The sequence below is a fragment of the Gracilinanus agilis genome, chromosome 3 (assembly GCF_016433145.1).
Source record: "Gracilinanus agilis isolate LMUSP501 chromosome 3, AgileGrace, whole genome shotgun sequence".
NCBI lineage: Eukaryota > Metazoa > Chordata > Mammalia > Didelphimorphia > Didelphidae > Gracilinanus > Gracilinanus agilis.
The window spans coordinates 182975443-183000845 of record NC_058132.1 but is presented as its reverse complement, the minus strand read 5'-3'; the positions used below and the strand labels follow the sequence as shown (position 1 = coordinate 183000845).

General features: G+C 35.0%; 1 protein-coding gene across 2 annotated transcripts in view; it reads right to left on the bottom strand.

Annotated features, from left to right (window-relative positions):
- Window positions 1-25403, bottom strand: part of DYNC2H1 (dynein cytoplasmic 2 heavy chain 1) — a 390998-nt gene that overhangs the window by 24520 nt on the left and 341075 nt on the right. For both annotated transcript variants that reach the window (XM_044668721.1, XM_044668720.1), the window contains 2 exons: window positions 3394-3503; window positions 2631-2712 (listed from right to left, as the gene is read on the bottom strand). In XM_044668721.1, coding sequence (XP_044524656.1) covers window positions 2631-2712; window positions 3394-3503 — 192 coding nt within the window. The remainder of the gene's footprint in view (window positions 1-2630; window positions 2713-3393; window positions 3504-25403) is intronic.

Genomic DNA, 25403 nt, shown 5'->3' with positions numbered 1-25403 from the left:
TTTTTTAATATATATTTTTCAACCCTTAACTTCTGTGTATTAGTTCCTTGGTGGAAGAGTGGTAAGGGTAGGCAATGGGGGTCAAGTGACTTGCCCAGGGTCACACAGCTGGGAGGTATCTGAGGCCAGATTTGAACCTAGGACCTCCCGTCTCTAGGCCTGGCTCTCAATCCACTGAGCTACCCAGCTGCCCCCAGTTAATAATCTTTTAAACATCTTACTTCTCATCTTCTTATCTAATTTTAGTATCATCTATATTAATTTAATTTTTTAGCTCTACATTTTTAATGAAATTATCCTCTATCCTTTGAGATTTTCAGTGATTCTAATCTTAGCCAAAAGGCAGAGAGGTACAGACCTGGTGAGCTCAGTCACCTGCCCTTTTGCCATAAGGCACTCACTGGAGAGAAGTGAGGACTGAATCTTGGGACCTTATAGGATCAATAATATGAGATGCCCTAATAAAGCATATTTTATACAAGGTTGTTCACTAACAGCACACACTTTTTCCATTTCTTTGAGATGTAAATATTGTTTTTATAATTTTCTGACTTATTAAATAAAATCTTTGAAGTATGAATTAAGTAAAGATTTTGAATGATATCTCAAGGTCTTTCCCCTTTCTAGATTTTAGTACTCAACATCATATTCTACCAAATGAGGATGAAGATTAAATAAGATATTTGTAAAACCCAATGCCTAGAACACTGTAAGTGCTTTATAAATGTTTATTTCCTTCCCTTATTTTTCTAATCTAGATTCAGGGATGAAGCTATTTTTTTTTGATTGTCTTGTACTGGTCAGCAATACTGCTACATGACTTGAAGGAATGAGTTGCATTAACAATGAACAGAAAAAAAGCCCTTACCTACAAGTCATGAGATTCTTTTTCAAATATACTTTGATATAGTAAAGGCACAAATGAAATCATTCACTTCTGCAATCAATTTCCAGTCCACTTAGTATTATTTGACCTAAAGCATTTCTAGTAGGTAGGGTACTGATAGTTCTGATTTGGTCCAATGTATTTTGCCTTCCTCTGGTACCAGAATATGAATGAACATTGCTTCATCGCTCTTTTGTTTCAAGCTGTTTGTCATGAGAATTATGAACAGGGCCAGCCTGTAACCTTGAGTTACCCTAGATTCAATTGAGCAGTTTTATCACATTCCCAAGCTGCTAACCCAAGCAGTGGCCCAGCCAGAGGCCAAATGGTCAGCATTTCTTGCCAGGTCTCCATGGCTACCTTAGAGGTCTCAGGGTATGAAATGTCCTGCTCTATATCACCTGGCTGCTTGCCACTCCACCCATCCCTCACCACATAGATGCTAGGTTGGGTTTTTAGGAGGTAAGCAGCGGCAGCAACAGCAAAAATAGTGGTGATGGTGGTGGTAGTAGTAATAGTAGTAGGAGTAGGAGTAGGAGTAGGAGTAGTAATAGTAATATAATAGTCTTTATAAGGAGCTAAAAGGATATGTAGAAAATAGAAAACGTGTCAGAAGAGTATGGTAAGCATGTCAAAATGTTTAAATAGAAAACAATGAGCTCTACACCATACAAGTTCATGGTTTGATTTAAATTACAAGTACAATTTTACAACCTATAATTAAATGAACTGTTTATGAGTACCTAGGAAAACAAGGTTAGTAGTATGACCAAACAGGTGAAGGGAGCTACTGAGGTTATGAAGATTAATTGATCTGAGATTTGAACACAGGACCTTTGAAACGAGTTTTCTGGCAAAGGTTTGAATCTCAGGTCTAAAATTGTGTATCTGCTCTAGATAACAACTTTCTTATTTATAAGGGAGATCTTAGGGTCTTTTTTTTGTACTAGGCCCTATTATCCTAAATCGTGACTTTCCCACTACATTATGTTGTCTTTTACAAAGAGCACATTTGAAATTATATGAGGATTGTAGGAAATAATTGGGGATGCTTAGCATGGAAAATAGGACACGTAAGGGAGGTATATCTGTTTAAATATCTGAAGAACTATTATGTAAAGGAAGGATTAGACTTGTTTGACTGAAGAAGGCAAAGCATAAATGATAAGAAACAGAATTAGGACTCAATAAGGGAAGAACTTTTAAAAACTTGGAGCTGTATGAAAATTAAGTAAACTGCATTGTATGATAATGAGTTTCCTATATAACCTAATGATTTAGGCATAGGATAGGGGTTATTATAAGAGGGGTATATTGTTAGGGGTATTATAAGAGGTGACTGTAAGGCAGAAGGCAAGAGTTGACCAAAATGAATTATGAGATCCTTTCTATCTTTGATTTGAAACTGTAAAATAACACCAATTATGCAGTTCTTGATTTTTGCTGGTAGATAGACAAGCATTTTAAAGTCCAGAATCAATCAAATGTTTAAGTTTCTCAAAATTCCTTCCCATGAATCTCATTTTTAATCTTCAATGTCCATAAAATTTCCTATATTTTTATTATCAAAAAAGAGTATTTCCTGATAGATTTTTAATTTTTCTGACCATAAAGATTTATCAAAGACACAATATTTTATGAGTTAATAATCAATTGACCTGGCGAATTACGAATGAGAACTCCCTAAGAGAGATGATGATAAAGTCATTAAAACCCAGAATAAAATGTATAAATTGTCAAGTACCTTAACTTGGAGTTTTGCTTCTGGTAGTCGACCTTTCCATGATGCTACGAATTTAAGGCTATCCACAGAACAGCTCATTGCCCTAACAAAAATATAATTCCAAATGTTAATGTGTGAAATTATTAGAAATATGCATTCCAATGGAAAAAGACATTATAAATAAATAATATAAAATTTGTCTTTATCTAGAATCAAACCAGAAAGCTCAATTAATTAACATTTTTCAATAATATTCTTAAATTCTACTTGATATCTATAATACTAAATCTCAGTTCAAGTTTATGTGTCTTCTTCAAGTGCCACAGGAAAAATAAAATATGTTAAGTATAATTTCAGTTATAAATCTACTTTATTATGTTCCAATTTTTAAAAAATTGGTACTACATTCCTGATATATAGTAACCCTGATGATATATATTGTAACTCTCAATTAAACATAATAATTTCAATTAGAACATTCCATTTACTAATGCTTTATGATAAATGGAAGTGTATTATAGAAGTTACAAATTCTCAATTAAACTATTACTTTAACTTAATAATTGGGACTTCCATGATATAGCATATGCTTAAAAGAAAAATCATTTTAATTTATACGGTATTTCCATATCCAAACACTTACAATCTGATATTCTCTTTGTAAAGCATTAGTAAATTAAAACTCATTTTAAGCCTATTTTTGGGAGTCAAGGAAAATAGTCAATAATAAATAAAATCGATATAATTGGCCTCAGGTGTATGAAGTAGATAACCTTTCATTTACCTTGCAGTTTCTTGGCGTAGAGCATTAAGGAATGTGTCTGGGTGGAAGAGTTCAGAAAGGTCAAGGGTATCTGACAGAAGTGACTGTTTTTCTGCTTTATCTACCCAGTGCTGAGGAAGTAAGAAAGAGTTAGTTTTAGACAATTATAATTTCTTCATATTTTTAATCTTTCACAAGATTTTAAAATGAGTTCCAATGTAAAAACTGCTTTTAAAAGATAAGAATGGTATTTATATATTAGTAAGAAAGTATCTCCTTTTTATGTTGAAGTTTGTCATAACTTTTTGGTATGATACATTATTGTCTTATCACAAGTATACTCTATATAAATCTTTTACTCATTCAAATCTACTGGAAATAATGGAGCTAATGAGCTCTTTATTCCTTATATTAAAATTTCTTTTTTACTCCTAATTTTGAATTTTTCTTGTGCTAACATTGATTTTTTTTTTTTAGTCATTTAAGTAACATGCTCAGTTCAGGAATCGTTTCTATCTTGTTAAAATAATATCTTAGGAATTTAAAATTTCTCCTGGATACTGCTTTAGTTATGTCCTATTAGTTTTTAGTGTATTGTTTCATTTTCATATTTATATTAGTAAAATTGTTATTCCTATCATTTGTTCTTTGACACACTCATTCAGGATGTCACTGTTAGTCTAGTTAGGTCAATATCTTTTATTCATGTTTCCCTTATTTATATCTAACAGATTCATTTATTCTATTTTACATTCATTTGATTCCCTTATTCTCTAGCAAATGAGCATTTTTGAAAAGTACTATAAGATACTGAGAATATATATGTACATATATATAGTCTTTAATATTCTCATTTTCTACCAATTAATTCAACTGTACATTTTCCTTCTTAATTTTTCTTTTAAAATTTATCAGCTGGGCGAGGAATAGTCTTCCACTATTTTTCTTACTCATGTTTTTGCAGTTCAACTAGCTCTTCTTATGAGAAGTTATCCTCTATAATATTTGGTAAAAATACATTTAATATTATTATTTTCTAATTATTCTATGGTTCTTTAATCAGAATAAACAATTTTCTTGTTTGTTTCTCTATGTATCAACTTATATTGTTGCTTATCTGAGCTCAAGATTCCAACTCCCACTTTTTTTAGTTACCTGAAAGTTAATAGATTTTGTTTGAATTCCTCATCTTTACTTTTTTTGTCTAGCTATATGTCTTCCTCATATGTAGAAAATTTTTGTTTTTCAAAATATCTATTCCTCCATTTTCTTTCTTTTTCTTGTTGAACTTATAACATTTTGAAGGATTACTGTTATAATGTTTTTTGCTCCTCCCCCCCCCCATTTAACATCTATATTTATATAATCTAATCCATTTATATAGTCTATTTTGTCTAAACTAATCTATCTTTTTACTCACTTCTCTTTTAAGTCTTTCCCTTTTTAGGCCTGAGGATTTGTTTTGTTTATACTGATTGGAATCCTATCTTTTCCCTTCTTCCATTATCCTGTTCAATTCCAATTCCTTGCTTTTACCCTTACTGTAATTCTGTCTTTAATGTGACTTACACACCTTTCACCTTTATATTAGTTAAGAATGAGGTACTTATTTTTCCCTGACATCTATTCTTCTATTTCAGAGACATTCATTTGTAACACTCTTTTATAAGAGTGCTTTTCTTCTATTCCCTTTCTTTATTCTTTCCCTTTCATGTATATTTTAGCATCTATTCCCTACAATGTTAATTTTCAATGGTGGCATCAGGGTGCAATGGCCAATATTCTATAACCCTCTGAACCTAGAAAGGGAGCCAATACTGTTTATTGTTTGTTTGCTTGTTTCCCCCCTCATTCAGTTACCCCTTTCAATATCATGTTGTTCTTCCTTTGGACCTATAACCTACTGTGCAGCCCTGTCTGAGATATGCGTGCCTTCTTGAGCTTCTAATTTCTAACTTAGACTTAGACATTATCTCATCCTCAACATACACAAGTTTTCCCTCTATTAAACTTCCCCTTTTCTGCTTTTTTCTCTTTCCTCTCCACATCTTCCCATTTTCTTTCCTTGATTGTACCCATGACTCCTCTCTTTAATTTTCCCTATATATTCACTCAGTTATCAAATCCTCCATATCTCATACATTTATCACCTCACCACTCTCACACATTCACAATCCTATCTTGGGCTCTCATCATCTCATCTGGGCAATTGCAATAACCACTATTTTGGTTTCACTGCCTTCTCAAGCTGTCCCTGCTTAAATCCAGCATCCACAAAGCTGTCAAAGTGATTTTCCTAAAGTGAAGGTAAAATCATGCCACTCTCCTCTCCATGCCACTCAACAAACTCCAGTTGCTCCCTTGACCGTCTTAGGTCAAAAATAAATTTTTTGACACTTGAAGCATTTCATAACCTGCTTCTTTTCTACTTTTCAGTCTTCTGTTAAGATTAAAATTATCTGGAGATTGTATCTTAATTTATAATTATTTATCAAATAATGTAAAAAAGATGGGTCAGGGAAAGAAAAGGCCTCTTGCCACATGTGGCTGGCCATTCCCCTACCAAGCCTTCTCCAAGCTCAGGAGCCATATTCACACATACCTTTTTGTTCTCGGTTGCCAACCAAAAAGGTCTGATTTTCTTTAAAGACCCAACATTTATACTCTAAATGACATCCCTTTACTAAGCCCCTCTGATTGGAAGGCTCAACCTCACTCTGGCAAGAAGTCAGTCCCCTGGATGCCAGGAAGTCACAAGGAACAAGAGACAAGCTTCTTCCTGATGCCAGGGAGCCACAAGGCCTCAGATGTTGTCCCCCATTCCCTCAGAGTGTGTGTGCCCATGTCTCTAGCTGTCTTAAGTAGTTTGTCAACAGATGAGGACCAGGTTTTGTTCTTAATTCAATCAAAGGGTGGGACTGAATTGCAACTTAATTTAATCAGAGTCAGAGTTGGTCAATATAAAATGCTCCCATTTTAAATTTTAAAGTCAATCTTGGGGTACAAGTAAAAAGGGTAGGGGCCAGTGTTAATTTTTCACACTTCTCTGATCCCCTCCTCACATTTTGTTTTAATCATGCTGACATACATAATCTCCACACATAATCTCAATTTTCCACCTCTGTAAATTTTCTACATGCTGCCCCTTGGGTCTAGACTTCATTAACTCTTTTTACTTTCACATTTTGGAATCCGGTTTTCTTCAAGACCCATTTTGAGCCTTACTTACTTGAAATCTTTTATGGTCTGTCCAGCTACTCCCTTCCAAAAGCACCTTGTATTAATTATGTATATGTTGTACATATTCTTTTATGCATTTAGCTTGTCTACCCATTCAAATAAACATAAATTACTCTGATAAGAAGGATTCTTTTACTTTTGTCTTGTACTGAGTACTCTGTGCTCAGAATTTCCTCACAACTACCAAGTAATTAATAAGTGCTTACTGGCTGGCTGCTTGACTGGTAACTGAAAATATTTATATTTGTCCTATTTGATCCGGTAGGCTTGTGAATATCCTGCTACTTGAGCTTCTTTTAAAGCAACAAGTCAAATTCTCCTCCAAATATTTGGAATTAGCTGCACTACTAGTCTACTTCCCTCCTTAATTTTGTACCATAGGTTCCATACTCTTTTACAGCCTCCCTCTTATAACAGTACCTACGTCCCAGTGTAGTTATGAGGATCAGATGAGATAATAATTGTAAAGCTCTTAGCACAGTTCCTGACACATAGTAAGTTATATATGAAATATTAGCTATTGGGGCAGCTGGGTAGCTCAGTGGAGTGAGAGTCAGGCCTAGAGACAGGAGGTCCTAGGTTCAAAACCCGGCCTCAGCCACTTCCCGGCTGTGTGACCCTGGGCAAGTCACTTGACCCCCATTGCCCACCCTTACCAATCTTCCACCTATGAGACAATACACCGAAGTACAAGGGTTTAAAAAAAAATATTAGCTATTATTACCATTATTATTCTCAAGGCTCAGAGTTAGTCTGATTCAAATGTTTCAACCCCAAGGGCATAGCTCTAAAATTTTGTGCAGCACTACAAGGGATGAACCATCTTCTCCCCAAGCACAGGAAGCTAGGATGAGATAGAGCAGTTTCAGCCTGGAAGCATCCCTCAAGGACACTACAAAGAGGCTAACTCCAAAAATATCTGTGCTTAAAAATGCAGCAGCTATAAGATCAGAGTAGTTGTGATCTGGGTTTAAATGGAGGATACCAGTAGCTAGTAGAGCTGATGCTTAGACTTGTTTTTAATCAGTAATTATATTATGATGGAATCTTTCAATTGAGGAAAAGGGAATAAACATTAATCAGGTGCTTATAAAGTGCCAGGCATGGTACTAAGCACTTTATAATTATTATCTCTTGTTCTTCATTACAACCCTGAAGGAAAGATGCTATTATGATCCCCATGTTACAGTTGAGGAAACTGAGGCAGCCAGGCTAAGTGACTTTCCCAGTGTCACAAAGGTAGTAATTATCTGAGGCTGAATTTGAATTCAAGCCTTCATGACTCCTGATCCTAGGTTTTTGCCACTGTACTACCTAGCTGTCTCAGTTTTCTTTTCCAATCATCTTATCACTGAGTATGTTGCATTTTAGAACTCTTGGGTGAGGTGGAGGAAAAGATACTTCTAAAGTCCTTCTCACTGTACCATCTACCAAGAATTCTTCAAAGCATATATTTCTCACTTTTATCTAAAGTAATTATGAGTTTGCTTGCCTTCTGTTTCATTAGCAAAAGGTGTATTTAATTTTCTTTGTTTACATACCTCTTTCTACTATTTATAATATCTATCTGATGTTTCACAATATTTACTTAAAATTAAACCTTATATAATCATCCAATTTATAATATTTTTCATTAACACTTTGAAATATACCATGAACTTAATTCTTAAAATGGGTTATAGCTAAGAACATACAATACAAAGGTTCAAACTCATTAAAAGGGCCAATATGGCTAATAATTAGATTTACACTTCATTACATTCTGAAGTAGTATAGTTAGTTAAGGATGAAAAGTTCCTTTTAATAAAATGTTTTCATTACTTCATGTGAATGAAGAACTTGCTAGCCTATTAAGCTTATAGGCAGACTGTAAGAAAAATATAGCCTTCAATAAAATAATAAAAATCTTCTGAATGTAAATAGTACCTTACAAGAAGCTACATTAAACACGCACACACACAAAACAACCTACAGCAATAACTGGCTTACAAATATATAAACTGACATTTAAATAACCTAATTTGTGATGAGGAAATATATAAATATCTGGGTTTTTATTTTAGTATTTGCCTATAATCCTGATGTTTAATTGGCACACAGTAGGAAATTAACAGATATTTGTTAAACTGAATTGAATATTCTACATAGAAGCTATAGTTCTTGCCTATTTTATATCTTAAATTTCTCTTATTAACAAATGTTCATGTGTCAATTATGAGATTGTCAGTTTGTTTCCCCCTTCACACACAAGAAAATACAAAAATACTTGAATTTTTTCTCTTCCAGGAGACTCTCCCTCTCCCAGCTCCTTTCTTTATTCCCTAAGGCAGTGAGCTGGAGAGTTCACCATCTAGACTCAAGTCATCCTCCCCATTCTCTAGCCCCAAAGGGCAAGTGACAGCCCTCTGCACCCCCATCATACAAATATATGAAAACCAACGATTCCTTTATACCTTCAGAATGAACTCATACCCAACAGGGACTGTAGTTAAAAATCTTTTCTTCTCCCCTTAAACTCCTACACCAATCCTTTTTTCTACCTTCTTAGCAGAGAACTCTCCCTCAAACTCAACTTCCTTGTCAAAGTCTTTTCACATCATCCCCCATTCTTCTCTCTTTTACCTCAGTCTGATGAAGAGGTCATCCTTATTGCCAAGGCTAATATATCTACTTGTAACCTTCACCTTATGCCTTCCCACATTTTTGGCAGAATGTTCCTACAATCATCCTCACACACACTGTCAAGTATTCACAAATGTTAGGAGGTTTTCCTACTTTTTTTTTTAAAATACCATAACCTAACCCTACCACTCTCCTTGTTCTATCCTACATATCACCTCTCTTTCAAAGCCACCTCAAAAAAGCTGCTTATCCTCCTTATTTTCATCTCTTCTTTATTTCAGTGAATCAACTAGCAACTACTAAGCCCTTACTATGTGCCATGCACCATGCTAAGTGCTCAGGATACAAAGAAAAGCCAAAAAAACCCAGTCCCTACTCTCAAGGAGTTCAGAGACTAATGAAGACAACATATAAACAATTATGTACAAAGGAGACAGAATCAGGATTAATTGGGAGAAAACAGAGAGAAGGTGCTAAGATTAAGGACTAGGAAAGGGTTTTTTTTCATGAAAGATTAAAATGCAGGTATTCATTAAAATATTTTGAAAATATCTAGATATATCATTATATAACATACACGCCCCTTATGACCATCTTTTCAACTTCCTTTTAGGCCATATCCCCCTTGATTCGAATGTAAGCTTCTTTGAGATTGAGATCATCTTTCTTTCTGCTTTTTATTAGTATTCCCAGAACTTTGCAAAATGCCTAGCATGTAGTCACAGCATAATAAAAGCTTGTTTAATGACTAATTTGAGTGCTTCTTGTATGTAATGCACTATAGAATGCACTACGCAGAATATAAAGAAATCTGAGTCTGTACCCAGTTTCAAGGAAAACTTGTCTTTAATTTGACAAATATTTATCAAATGTCTGATATACACAAAACACTGATAGGTCCTGTGGAAGATACATAGAAAATAAGATCTTGCCTTTATCCCCAAGGACTCTGGAGTCTAGAAAAGGAGACTGAAACATGCACATAGATTACTCACAATTAAAAGTAGAGAATAATGTTATGAAGGTTCTGGGAGAGCAGAACTAAATAAAAGACAAACACAAAGAAGACATAAACAAAAAAGATAATTAATTACAGAAAACTATAAACTATAAAGGGCAAGTAAGAGAAGCTATCATTAATATAGAGGTGAGGCTTGGAATTGAGCAGGACCTGAGAAGATGAGCAAAAGTGAGAAAGGAAAAGCAGAGAAAAGAAGGTTTTGGATAAGAAGAATGACTTGAACACAGCTGGAGATTTTGTAATTTAATAAGCAATGTTAACTAATCTAGATGAAGAAAAGAGCTTTTATGTAAGGGACATCAGGTTGAAAAGGCCCTTAAAAGTCAGGCTACTACAAAGTGTAGACTTTATTTTGAAGGAAATAAGTAACATAAGAGCATAGAGAAAGGAGTCCTTGTCTCAGATTTGGAAGAGTCTAGGATTTGAAATGCAACTCTTATTACTTGCTATAATGTGATCCAGGGCAAGTCACATATTATTGCTAAGCTCAGGTTGAATACTTGAAATGTCTATCTTATGAATTTGCTGTGAGGAAAACACTTAGCAAACTTTAAATTGTTCAAAAGTCTTAGGTATTCTTATTGAGTAGAGTTGAAAGGTGGCATAGTGAGACTGGTATTTTGTGAATTTTTGAGGTGTCACAGCTGGGATGGACTGGCTGAAGAGGAAGGAAGACAAATGAGAAGATTATTATGTCATTCATTTATCTTATGTAGGTTCTTACTTTTATATGAGCTTCACTGGTTAAAAAGTGATTTTATGTATAGTACTCATTTAGGTGGCAGCTAGGTGCCACAGTGGATAGAATACCTGGCTTGTAGTTCGGAAGATTCAACTTTGTGAGTTCAAATCCAGATTCAGACACTTCTTAACTGGGTGAGCCTGGGCAAGTCACTCTGTTGGCTTAGTTTCCTCAACTGTAAAGTGAGTTAGGGAAGGAAATGGCAAATTACTCTAGTATCTTTGCCAAGAAAACCCAAATGGGGTCACGAAGAGTTGGGTACAACTGAAATGACCAAACTCTCGCTCATTTAAGTTTTATTATAACCCTGGAAATAGGTAGTATACATATTGCTCCTATTTTATACTTATGGAAATTGTTGCATAGAGAGATTAAATGGGTCAACCTCTTGAAGAAAGTCCAGGGCTTCTTTCAAACATGCACTGAGCACCCATTATATTCAAGGCAATGTGCGGAATGTTGGGCAAGTAGCAATAAGGGAAGGAAGGATACGATGATGAATAAAACTTGTTTCTGTCCCTCACAAAGTTTATAAGAGTAAAGATAAGATGCACACAAATAGACATAATACAAGGTAAAATGTTATCTGTTCCACAAAATAAAAACCTCTGCTGAAATTCAGAAAGGGAGATTTCAGTTCTTACTAAGAGTGTGGATGAGGGATGGTCACATGTAGAAAATAGCATTTTCTACTTTGAAGATAGATGAAATTTAAATAAGCAAGTATGAGAAGTAGGCAGAAAAAGTAGAAGCAGCAAGAATGTTGCAAAGATGCACTAGGTAAGTTTGGGAGTGGCATAAACCAGGCATAATGTAATAACCTCAATGATGAAAAATTTTGGTAAATGTAAATATATATTTACTTAACCTAATTTTTCTGGGACTTTGCTCACATTGGCCTTCATATCTAGAATGCTTCTGTCCTTCAGAATTACCTGTTGAATTCCATCCATTTTTTCCAGGCCTAATTGAGATATCACTACTTCCACGAACTTTCTCTAGCTTCTCTCTGTCTCTAGCAGAAAAATGCTTGTTCTTTCCTCAAATTTCTCAGAGCACTCTTTTTAGGCTTCTAAATTATTACATTATTACATGTAATTAATTATTCATTCTCTGTAACAAATATTTGTGTAAGCATTTTTTACAGGGGCTATGCATATCTATATTTACATCCTCATTGCCTAGAAGAGTGTCTTGCACATAGTAACTGTTCAATAGGATATCTACAGAAATGAATTAAATTCCTACCTATCCTAGAAAGACATGAAGACACCATAACTCTAAAGAGATACAACACATTTAATGGGCTTAGATCTAATAAATCTTCATTTGTACCACTATCACTCAAAAAAAAAAGGCATTCCATTTTGATTATGTGATAGCTCAAGAGAACTATAAAACAATTTACCACTAGTGAAGCTAAAATTGAAGGAGATATTTCTTCATTTTTTTCCATCATATACTGACCTACAAAGGATTTCTTTTAATTAAAAAAAGCTTTCCTATACAATCAAATTAAAGAGTTAAAATATAATAATATAATCAATTATGCTTGATGACATAATTTGGAAGAGCTTTGTATACAGTATTTTTAACTACAATGTATTGGTGAAACTTTTCATATTGAGTACTAATATTCAAATTAAAATTTATTCATAGTCTAAAAAGGGTGTGAGTCTTAGTAATGGAGCAGTACTCGAATATTTGTATAATACCTGATATAGATTGTAAGGAATTGCCAATCAACAAAGAGTAGATGGGTAATCTATGTAGCAAGAGTGAGAGCAAAGGATAAAGAACAGATTGCTTTCATTCTCCACTGGTCCCCACTTCGATGTCTTCTTAAATGAAAGAAAAATCTCTAGCATGTTGGGCGAATTCCCTGTGGTGACTTTGGTAAATAACATGAACAAGATAATCACAAAATAGTCAAGTATAGAGGGGCTGTGATTTCTATACAGGAGGCATTATTCACATTCATGAGATAATAAATCCATTGTAGCATTCACCTTGATATTATCTATTGCTTCAAAGGATGAAATGCCAATTTCTGAAGAATAAAATTTGCAGGTTATCCGATGGAGCTATGGCATAGTGAGCAGACTGTAACATATTACCATTAAAGAATTGAGCAGCATAAGGAGTGAAAAATGCATTAAACAACGTGATGTATGAATAGAAAAGTAAATGCCTTGGTCTTTTAATGAGAGGAAGAAATGACTTTGAGAAATCTGTGTCCTATTACTACCTATATAATGTTAAAAGGTCTAGAGAAAGGCCTGAGTATATTAGACCTCCTGCAGAGGAATTCTGGGACAATATGGCCATGAACTGCAGAGGATCAGAAGGCATAAAGAGTTTATGATCTGTGATCTATGATCCATTGGAAGGTATAGCTGCACTAATGAAATCTCAGCTCTATTAAAGTTTGTGCAAAGCACTTTGGCTTAATTGCAATGGAAAATACAAAAATAACTCAGAATGATCTGTGACCTTGATGAGCTTAAATATAGCTAGAATGATAGATTAGAAAATATAAACCCAAAATACCTTGAATAAGTTACAGATATTCTGCATGTACTCATACACAGAAGTTATTTTCATGTTCTACCCCTCCCATCTCTGTTTATAAGATAAAGGGGGAGGGAAACTCCAAAGAGAATTCATATTAGGAAGCTGCAAGAGCCATGGAAGGCAGCAAGTGGATAAAGAAGGCAGGTTTATTCAGCATATGCCCAGGACCATAAATAGTTTAGGAGGGGAAGGGGCAGCACAGTGAAGAATAAGTCCATGTAGAGAAAGGCACCATAGATTTGCTGATATAAGGGTACTCAAAGGGGTAAAACAGAGTCTGGATGGTTCCCTCTTCCCTGGACATGTCCAGAGCTTGATACCAAATTAGATCTATTAAGGTAGGGGCAGAATAAGTATGGTTAATTGATGATAAGGGCATATGGGACTCATGTCCTTATATCATTACCAGTTAAATGGCTTCTTGATTATTAATTTTTCAGCCATAGGAATTCATGCACAAAAGAAAGCTCAGTTAAACACATCCTTAGACAACAAATAGGTGTGTTGCTGGGTCTTTACTTGAATTTGTTTTTTTGAGTTTTTTTTAGGAGAACTTGTCATTGTTAGAGGGCAACTAGGTGGCTCAATGGACTGAGTGCCAGGCCTGGAGAAAGGAGGTCCTGGGTTTAATTCTGGCCTCAGACACTTCTTAGTGTGTGACCCTGCATAAGTCATAGCCCTTACCACTCCTTCTGTCTTGGAACCAATACCAAGTATTAATTCTAAAACAGAAGGTAAGGGTTTTTTTAAAAAAAAGAGCTAGTCATGTTTATGCTCTAGAGGAATATAATTTTAGAATACGGAATTGGCTCCATACCTCGGTAAAAAGTCAACACAGGACTTTTTTAATTTACCAAAAATACCCCAACAATAAACTAGAATAATCACTGTCTCATAGGTCTATTCTCCCTGTCATATAAAATGTTTATGCAATAAGGCATTAGGATGGAGGGTTCTTTCCTACTTTTGTTCAAAAAAAAAAAGACCATCAACAGTAAATCATGATAGGAATATGTTGTATCGCATGCTATCTGGCCTCACAGATTCTTACTACCTGTGTTAATAACATGCTACTATCCTTAAAATTATAGATGCATTCAGGGCATCCTTGATGAGTGGGCTAAAAGGTAACTGGTAGACTTTCGTAACCAATATTCAAGAGCAGATGACATCTTAACCATCATAAAATTGAAAGGGGTAACGAATATAAGATTCCACTGGGCTTGGGTATTTGTTGAATATAAAAAAGTATTTGATTCAGTAGAGCAAAGCCTTAAAAGCTGTCCTCTAATGTGTCTCTCCCAATTATGTCAAAATCATAAAAGATGAAGATGTAGCAAAAGTTTACTCTTTATTTCTGATTATTATTATTTAGAGACACAAAAGGGAAACACACATTTAATAAAGATGTTCACCACTGTTTAAGGGGAGGCCTAGCACAGAATTCAAGTTGAAGATTCCCTGCAGAGGGTGTGGTATAATCCTCTGTAGCCATACAAAGTCCCAGAACTTGGTAGATCCCTTCAAATGCAATCCATAATCACTCAACATTCTTTGACTTTATCCACACAGGAAAAACTAACTGAAGAATGCTTAACTGTCTCACATCTGGCGTGCAATTGGATGGAGAGCCTATATATCTGAGAAATACATCCCAAATAGACAATGATCTGGGCCCAGGATTAAAGAGGAAAAGAAAACAAGTAGACTAGAGCTTGTTCTGAGGAAATTAAAAAATAATTTACTAACTCCAAGCCTCTCTTTGAAACAAAAACCTATATTTTTAACACTAGTATGCTTCCCATAATGATGCACTGCTGTGAATCATGGAATATTGTAGTGTCTGAATAAATCAAATTAAGAATCACCAAAAGGTCAATGGAGAGATACATGATAAGTCTAAGTAGCAAACAAGGCTGGGATATGTTACAAAGAAGAAATTAAATGGGAGAAGTTGTATATGAGATGTAATCAGAGAAATTTATAAGAAATAAATATGGGCTAGTCACATAGCAAGAACAAGAGGCAACAAATAGGTTTCTCATGCTACACTATTATCCCTGTAATAACAGAAGAATGGGAGGAAGGATATTAGGTAGATTCCCTAATGGTGAATTTATGGAAGACTATGAATAAGAGTTCTATATATGATAGGCAAGCATGGATGGGATGTGATATGTGTCACTGGAATAATAACATCAATGAGATCATGGAATCATCAGTGTTTTGGAATACCAAGTAGAATCTAAGAATTAGACAGAGTATTGTCCCTATATAGAGAATCAAAATATAGAGAAGTCATCCAATTATATGGCAAATTTTTTAGCCACATCCCTAATGTGTGGGATGAGATTCAGTGTGCAATTCTCAGAGTAATACTTGGCTTGTAACCCCAATTCTCAAGACACCTTAGCATTACTATTCGTTAGACTAAAACTGCCTACCTCCACACATACACACACATAAAACTTCCTAGTTTTCCTGACCTATTTTCAAAAACCTTGAGAAGAATTTATCTGTACTCGGTGAAGAAAGTCAACTATAAGATAAGTTGAAGGAGGGAAAGTACAGGGAGTTTTAAAAGTATCATTATGGTCCCTAGCCTGGGAATCCCATGATAGTCACAGGTGTTTCTGGATCATGGGGGTCTTTAGGGAAATGTAATGTTAAAAATCACAGATTCAAGACTGTAAACGTCACAACCCCCCTTTCTGTGGGATTGGACAAAGGGGAGGAGGGGAATCTTGTATCGGGATTATTATAAAAGTCTGTGATTGTACCTAGAAGAAAAGGGGACATTTTTTGCCCTGAGCAAGCAGCTTGTGTGGGCAGAATCCCTTTTTCCTCTTCCTTCCCCGCCTCTTTCCTGCTGTCTTCTCAAAATAAAGTCATTTTTCTCTGCCAGCATCTTATCAAGTCTCCTGTCTGCTCATTAGAGTGCTTCTGGGGGGGTATAAGCCCTCTCAGAATTTCACTCCACACACTAATATGATTGCAGCATTATTTTCTAAGGACAATGACAACTCACTGTGATATTATAAGGATGGAAATCATTGCTTTCCTAATTCATTTAGTGAAAGTTATGGAGGCAGTGAGTCATAATACAAAATGTATCAATGAAGCTTGTGAATGAGTGATAATCTACAGCAAAGAATTTAAATTCTTTTAAAACTTGTATTGATCTTATAAATTCTTTACTTAAAAATTACTTTAATTTTGCCCCCTTGTCCTCATGGCTCAGATTCTTTATTATTTTAAAGAGGTAAAAAAATTACTCATACTTGCTTTCATGTTGAATGGAAAAAAATGTCTACAAGGGATAAAAGACAAGAAGTTAATTACCTCAATTGTGATTAATAGGTTTTTTTTAGTTTCCCTACCTTCTAGAAGTTGCAATGCCAGCTGTTTGTGTTTGCTTTTGAACATCAGTATAAGGGAATAAAGGTCATAGGGCAATTAAATTTTCCTTGTTTTTTAAAAAAAAAAACAGATGCCATAAATACCCGTGGGAAGATATAATCTGCACAGGGTGTAGGAAACTACTGACAAGCAAATTAGTAAAAATGTTTGAGTAGCTATAAATCCATCATGATTCTGCCTAGTGCCCATGTTGGTCAAAAGTTTTATTTAAAAAAAAATATATATATATATACACTTATACACACACACACATATTCTGTTTCGTTCAAAGTATATAATGAAATCTAAGTGGAAAATCTAACTTTTAAAAAAATAGAGACATAATAAGTTATCACGGAATATTCTATAGCGTAAATTATTCTGACTCTTTGGTTTTCTATAAACTCCACATTTTTTAAAGAAGTATATGTGGATTCGATTCACTTAATTTTGTACTTTCCTCAGTGTATTGTAAGCTTATTTATCCTTGGTAGGCATATGAAGGAATTCCCTAAATAGTCTAGGTAAGCTTCATGATTTTTTTGAAAATTCCTCTTTGGGATAATGTTTTTTTTAAAATGTATCATTATAATTCAGGAGAATTGGAATTATCTTAGATTCACAATTCAGCAATTTTAGATAGTAGGATTACTATCATAAAGAACAAAAATAAGTTTTTTCTCCTCATATTGTATATTCAGGCATGTGATCTCTGGGGGAAACTGATATTTACTGAAAATCATTACATGTGTGGATTATGATGATTTTGGCTATCTATGAATGTCTGTATTCTACTTATGTCAGTAGACTATAAATTTCTTGAAGGAAAGGACTATTTGACCTTTGAATGTATATTTCTACAACAGAACAGTGGCTGCAATATAGTATGCATTTTTAAAAAGCTTTTAGATTATTTGAAATATGTGTGTAGTTTGTAAGAAATGAGAACATTTTTCAGCAAACTTTTTTTATCTATCTTTCTTAAAAGAAACAGAACTTACTCATTAAGTGCAATTTACTGAAATGTTCTTTTATCCAGAAGGTGTACTACCTAGGCCTATAGGGTCTTCTCCCATAAGGAATTCTGGTTCTGTGCTCCAAGGAACCAAAGTTTATCTTGGGTAGGGTGGAGGGAAGGCTGACCCTAAATGTGAGGTCAGACTCCTTTTCTTACTCTGTTCTACTCCAGAGCAACTCTGATGAACTTTAAGATAAAGTTTATTTTATCTGTCTACAGTCTGCCATTATAGCAGATAACAGAATTCATTTCATAAAAGATACTCTATGGACAATATGAATAATATGTATAAGCCAGCTTAAAATGCAAAAGATCTGAGAAAATGCATTAATAAATATATAAAAATAAATAAGGGGGGGGTGGAGCCAAGATGGCAAAGGAGAGGCCCATCTGATTTCTATCAAAAAAGCTATGATAAAATGCCTCAAAACAAATTCTGCAGCAGCAAATCCTGAAAAGGCAAGATGAAGTAATTTTTCAGCTCAAAACAACTTAGAAGTCTAGCACAAGGAATGTGGTGCACCATGGGGGAGGTGGAGTGTGGCACCCCAGGGTAGGTCCCACTCAGGAAACAGATCTTAGGGGCAGTTGAAGCAGCAGCCAAGGCTTCCAGAGCTCTGAACCACAGATGGTAAGGGAGGGTTGGACAACTGCTCAGAAAGAGATAACAGGGTGCTGGCTCTGGGTGCAAGACTCTTATTTTGCCCATACACAGAACCAGGTCACAGTCCTGTGACAGTCACAGGATGAAGAGAAGAACCAGCACTGTGGCACTTGCAGCCACAGGGGAGTGAGGGACCTTGGTCCCAAGTAAAAAGAGTGCTGGGTTACTCACAGACCAGAGGAGAGGTCAGGAGAGTATCAAACATACCTCTCTCCTTACATCATACCACCTAGGAAGAGCTGAAAGCAGATAGATCCTCTGTGCCCACTCTGAAGGTAGCTGCACAAAGAACCTAAAGCTTGGAATAATGCTCCCTTCACCACAGTTATAGAGTTCAACTTTAACAATTTTTTTAAACTAAAAGAAAAGAAAAAGGCAGGAAAATGAACAAACACGAAAAAAAAAAGAAACAACATAAAAAGTTATTTTGGTGACAGGGTAGACTCAAATTCAAAAGACAAAAAAGTCAATACTTCTGCATCTAAGTCTCCAAGAAAAATATCAATAGGTTTTATGCCCAAAAAGAATTAATAGAGAAGCTCAAATAGGATCTAAAAAACTAAATAAGAGAGGTAGAAGAAAAATTGGGAAACAAAATGAGAGTGATATAGGAAAACCATGGGAAAAAAAGAGTTAATGGCTTGGGAAAAGGAGGTACAAAAAATACCAAAGAAACAAATACCTTAAAAAACAAAATATAAATTGGTAAAAAAAAAAAGGCACAAAAATCCAAAGAGAAGAACTTCCTAAAAAGCAGAATTGGCAAAATGGACAAAGATATTAAAAAAAAAAAGATCTAAAGAGAAAAACTTCTTGAAAGGCAGAAATATTTCTTTGGAAAAAGAGGTTCAAAAATTCACTGAGGAAAAGAACTCTTTACAAAGTAGAAGTGGCCAAATAGAAAAGGAGGTAAAAAAGCTTACTCAAGAAAATCATGTTTGAAAACTAGAATTGGGCATGGAAGTCAATGACTCTATGAGACATCAAGAAATAACCAAAGTCAAAAGAATGAAAAAAAAAAGAATTATTCAACTCCTTGAAATCCATGACCAAAAAAAGGGGGACTTAAAAATCATCTCATCATGAAGAAAATTGTCCTGATATTTTGGGTATCAGGAAGAAGGTAAAATAGAAATTGAAAGAATCCACCAATCACCTATTGAAAGAGACTGTAAAAGGATGACTCCCAGAAACATTATAGCCAAATACCCAAACTCGCAGGTCAAGGAGAAATATCGCAAGCAGTCAAAAAGAAACAATTCAAATACCGTGGAGCCACAGTCAGGATAACACAATGCTTAGCAGCTTCTACATTAAAGGATTGGAGGGCTTAGAATTTGATATTCTGAGGAGCTAGGACTTCAAACAGAGAATCACTTACTCAGCAAAACTGAGCGTAATCCTTTAGGGGGAAAAATGGGAATTTAATGAAATGGAAAATTTTCAAACATTCCTGTTGAAAAGACCAGAGCTGCTTTGAAAATAGAGAATCAAAAGACATTCAGTAAGTTTAAACTGTATCCATCCTGTAATAGGAAAATTTATAAATTAAGATTTAGACATTTAGGGTAAGATAACAGCCAGATTTAATCAGGCAAGGCTGGAGGGTTCCAACCATGAAATGAGTTTTTTCCTGGAGTGACTGTTGTGGTTGAAACAGTTAGAGGCTGGTTTATCTGTCCCAGTGAAGAGCCCAGGAAAAGTGAATTTATCTCCCAGAAGAAACCCGTGGAAATTCAGGTTGAGCAATAAGACCAGACTTGGGTGGTGGACATACCAGGCTGGTTCAGCTCCCTGTCTTTACCTTTTGTGGATTAATTGCTAAGGATCCTGGAAAGCTGTGAACATCGCTGGAGCTGAAGTTGACCCAGTTGTGAGACCATCACATCACCTTCTAACCACCAAAAGATGGACCTGATAGTTTGTGTTAGCTCTGTAGATTCTGACCCATTTCCAGTCCCTGAAGTCTGTCCATAGTTATCTAGTGTAGTGTGACCATTTCCCCATTTCTCCAAACCTAAACCTCTTAATAAACTGTTTTATTTCACCTCCTATTGTCTTCCTCAAACCCCAATAAGGACCCATAGAGAGATAGCATCCAACCCTTGTGTTTTCCCCAACTGGTTAATGATCAGTAAACTGTCAAGTGTCATCTTGCCAACTAGAGTGTTTCACTTAACACCCACATCCCTTGTGAGAGGTCCCCTGTTATCCTGTGAAATCCTGTCACATGCGGGGTTTGGGGGTGTCCTGGTTGTATGTGTCACCACTGTATTACCCCAGTTAGACAGTTACATATTTCAATAACAAGTGTGCCTGATGCTATACTAAGAGCACAAAGAATGCAACATTCTCTACTTGCAGGGAGCTTCCATTCTAATGGGAGAAACAACAAGGGATATATATATAGAGAGAGAGATATACACACATATATGTGTGCATACATACATATACATTTATACATATATAGTGTATATATATTTACACACATTCATGTGTGAATCACAAATATAAAGTTAATAAATTATGAGTTAAAATAATATTGATACTTATCACTTTGCTCTATAATCTGAGTTGTGGCAGTACTCCTGACTCCATTCCTTTCCTCTTACTTTCCTTATTATTTGAGATTTTTTGTCTTTTTGTTCTGCCAGACAAATTTTATTTCTCATTTTAAAAACTATAAAAAATGCCTTACGAGTTTGAGTGGTATGAAAATGGATAAGTAAATTAGGTAGTAGTATTATTTTTATCATATTAATATTGCCAAACCATGAAAAATTAATATATATCAAGTTATTTAGTCCTATATTTCCATAAAGGATGTTTTATGGTTTTATCATATACTTGTGTTGGTTGATAGACTCAAGTGTTTATACACTCTAGTTATTTTAAATTAAATTTCTCTTTCTATCTCTTTTAGCTAGGCTTTCTTGGAAACACAGAATAGCTGATGATTTGTTTGGATTTATGTCATATCTTGTTACTTTGCTGAAGTTATACTTTGAATTAACTTTTTAAAATCTTTACCTTCTGTCTTAGAATTAATAATAAGTATCAATTCCATGGCAGAAGAGTAGTAAGAGCTAGGCATTTGGGGTTTAGTGACCTATCCAGGGTCACACAGGTAGAATGTGCTAGATTTATGTTTCAAATAATTTTAGTTGAATCTTGGTTTCTCTAAGTAGACTATCATATCATCTACAAAAACGATTAATTCTATTTTTTTCTATGCTTTCTTCCTTAATTTCTGTTATTAATTGTATTTTTGTGACTAGAATCTTTAGAACTATTTCAAAAAACAGTGGTGATAATGAAAACATTTACTTTACTCCTGATCTTACTAAGAAAAGTCTCTACTGTTTTTCCATTACAAATGTTATCTCTTAATTTTAGAGAGACAATGTTCAAAATATTATAGAAATGTCCTTTGTCTTTATGGTTTCTACCTCTGTAAAGAAGGAAGAGAGATTCACTGTCATATCCCTTAGCTGAGGCATAGCTTGTTAGGCTGGGTCTAAGTGCAAGACCAGTTTTGACAGTCCACATGTTACAGGCCTCGCTTGTGGCTTTAGGCTCTGAGTCATGGTTTCTGGCCCCTCTGGGTCACCACATAACTGTTGGTCTGGGGGGGGGGTCTGAGTACACAACTGGCTTTAAGCTGGCATGTTCTGGGATGGAAGCTGGCTACTTATATCATCAGTTCTGGAAATCCCCATGCTTCTCCATCCATGTACTATATTGCCTAGGCCATTTGCCCCTAGATTGATTTTTTTTGTGTGATCTTGAGCTGCAAAGATGATCCATTGTAGTTTCTCATTTAATTTCTTGACCACTAGTCAGTCCATTATTCTCCTTAGTCATCTCATTTCTTAGGTGACTGCCTCTGATTTTTTTTCAAACCTTCTCTGCAGTAAAGTTTCTAATGATGGTGACTTGTTTACTTTTGTTACCAGTGCCAATGGGTCACCTTGTTATATTATATTTTAAAATTTTGCTTAAAATTGCTAATTAAGAGAATATAAAATTTCCGATATGCTCTGTTTTCTGAATTCTTCCTCAGGTGCTGCCTTTAATTTGTCAATGTGGTGTTCAAATTTTTACTGCATGTACTAACTAGATATTGATGTAATCTCCCAATGACTTTGCTTATTTCTTTAATAGCTCTTATAAGTTAATTCTTTGTCATCTGTCAGGTATATAGATTTCTTTCTTCCTATGATTTTTACCACAGAAATGGATTCCACATAAACTATTCTTTGAAATTCCTGACATATTTTGATAATTTCTGAGAAAATTTGTTCAGAAGATGGAGGAATAACTAGAGCAGCATCTCTGTGTCACTACAAGAATCCTCCTGACCAAGATTAAAATATCACCACAAAATGAATAGAGGAGTAAAGAACCAATAAAAAGACTCAAAAAAAGAAAAACCAAAAAGGTAGGCAGACAACATAGGGGGCACTGGGGTGAGAGGAGAACAGAGCCAGCAAATGGCTGTAGCAAGGAGGGAAAAGAAAGTCAAGAGCAAACCATAACCAGGAAAGTAATAAATGTTGGAGGGGTTGTGGCAAAATTGGAACACCAATGCATTGTTGGTGGAGTTGTGAATTGATCCAACCATTCTGGAGGGCAATTTGGAATTATGCCCAAAGGCTTTAAAAGACTGCCTACTCTTTGATCCAGCCATACTACTGCTGGGTTAATACCCCAAAGAGATAATAGGGAAAAAATGTGTGTACAAAAACATTTATAGTCATGTCCTTTGTGGTGGTAAAAAACTGGAAAATGAGGGGGTGCCCATCAATTGGGGAATGACTGAATAAATTGTGGTGTCTGATGGTGATAAAATACTATTGTGCTAAAAGGAATAATGTGCTGGAGGAATTCCATGTGAACTGAAAAGACTTCTTGGAACTGATGCAGAGTGAAAGGAGCAGAACCAGGAGAACATTATACAGAGACTGATACACTGTGGTACAATCAAACATAATGGACTTCTCTACTAGCAGCAATGCAAGGATCCAGAGCAATGCTCAGGGACTTATGAGAAAGAATGTTAACCACACCCAGAGAAAGAATTGTGAGAATAGAAATGTAGAAGAAAAACATATGGTTGATCACATGAATTGGTGGGGATATGACTGGGGATGTTGACTTTGAAAGATCACTTTATTACAAAATATTAATAATATGTATATAGGTTTTGAACAATGATACATGTAAAAAGCAGTGGAATTGCTCATCAGCTCCGGGAGGGGATAAGAAGCGAGGTGAGGGAAATAACATGAATCATGTAACCATGCAAAAAAACCTCTATTTTAATTAATTAAATAAATAAAATTAAAAAAATTAAAAAAAGAATTTTCCATATAATGAATGTAAAATAACATCTTCCAAAGTAAACAGCAGTTTAAATTAGCTCAAAATAAATTAGTTAAAAATATTAAAGAAATTAATCATATAATAATATGACTTAAAACTTGAGCTATGTCTGTGCTAGAAAGTTGAAACAATGTATAAAACTAAAGAGAAAATATAATGTCTTTGTCGGTAAAAAAAAATCAGAATTCAGAAAGAAATAAAATGTGTTATTAACACTAGAGAAAAATCTTTGGAAGAACAATCAAAAGGGATTATTCAGACAGAATGAAATTAATTTACTTTTAGAAAAGAGAATAATGAGTCTGACCCTATGAAAAAGGATCTCTCTTTAAAAAAAAAACCTTATCTTCCATTTTGGAATCAATACTGTGAATTGGTTTTTCCAAGGCAGAAGAGTGGCAAGGGGTAGGCAATGAGGGTCAAGTGACTTGCCCAGGGTCACACAGCTGGGAAGTGTCTGGGGCCAGATTTGAACCTAGGACCTCCTGTCTCTAGGCCTGGTTCTCAATCCACTGAGCTACCCAGCTGCCCCCTCTCTTTTTCTTGACTATATTGTATGCATCTCATTTTGAAAGTCAATGTAAAACATCTGTGCAGGAAAAAAATCTAACTAGTCTAAATTTATTGAGATTATAAAATTATTAGTAATATTCACATATAGAAAAAAGATAGATCTATAAACCTGACCTGAGTGCAGGAGAAATGAAATGAAGTATCCTTCCTAATTTGGTTTCCCACAAATGAAACTGCAAAGGCCAAATGACAGGGGGAAAAAAGGAAGAAAAAACATTAGATCAAATGTCCTCTAAGTTTTATAATGAGAGGTAGGTATGGGAAGATTTCACGTGAGAAACCTAGAGATGTGGACTCATTTGGTTAAGAGAAGATGGCTGCATACCTTTTAGTAGTTTTCTATTACCATAAATGGAGTCTCAAAATAATATTTTTAGATACAAGTTGATCCAGAGAGGCCTGAGAAAAACTCCCATCTGTGACAATGGTATTGGTCTCCTAATTAGTTTAGGATCCAGTTCTGAATCTCTACTGATCTTATTTATACACTAGCATGAGAACAGGTCAGATCAGCCTTGTCTCTTGTGCCCTGAAGCAAACTGAAGGCAGGTACACTAATTAGGAAGCTATCCAGGCAGTTCTGGAGAGAGGTGATGAGGGCTTGATCTAAGATAGAAACTTTGTGATTAAACAGGATGAGAAAGATGCAAGAAATCTTATGAAGGTAGAATTAATAAAACTTAGTAAGTGACTGGACAATGCAAGATTCAGTCAGTGTTTGCCAGAGCAGTAGAGTTCATTGCCAGAATAAATCTAAGATGAACTATTTAGTGCCATTTCACATTTAGAGGCA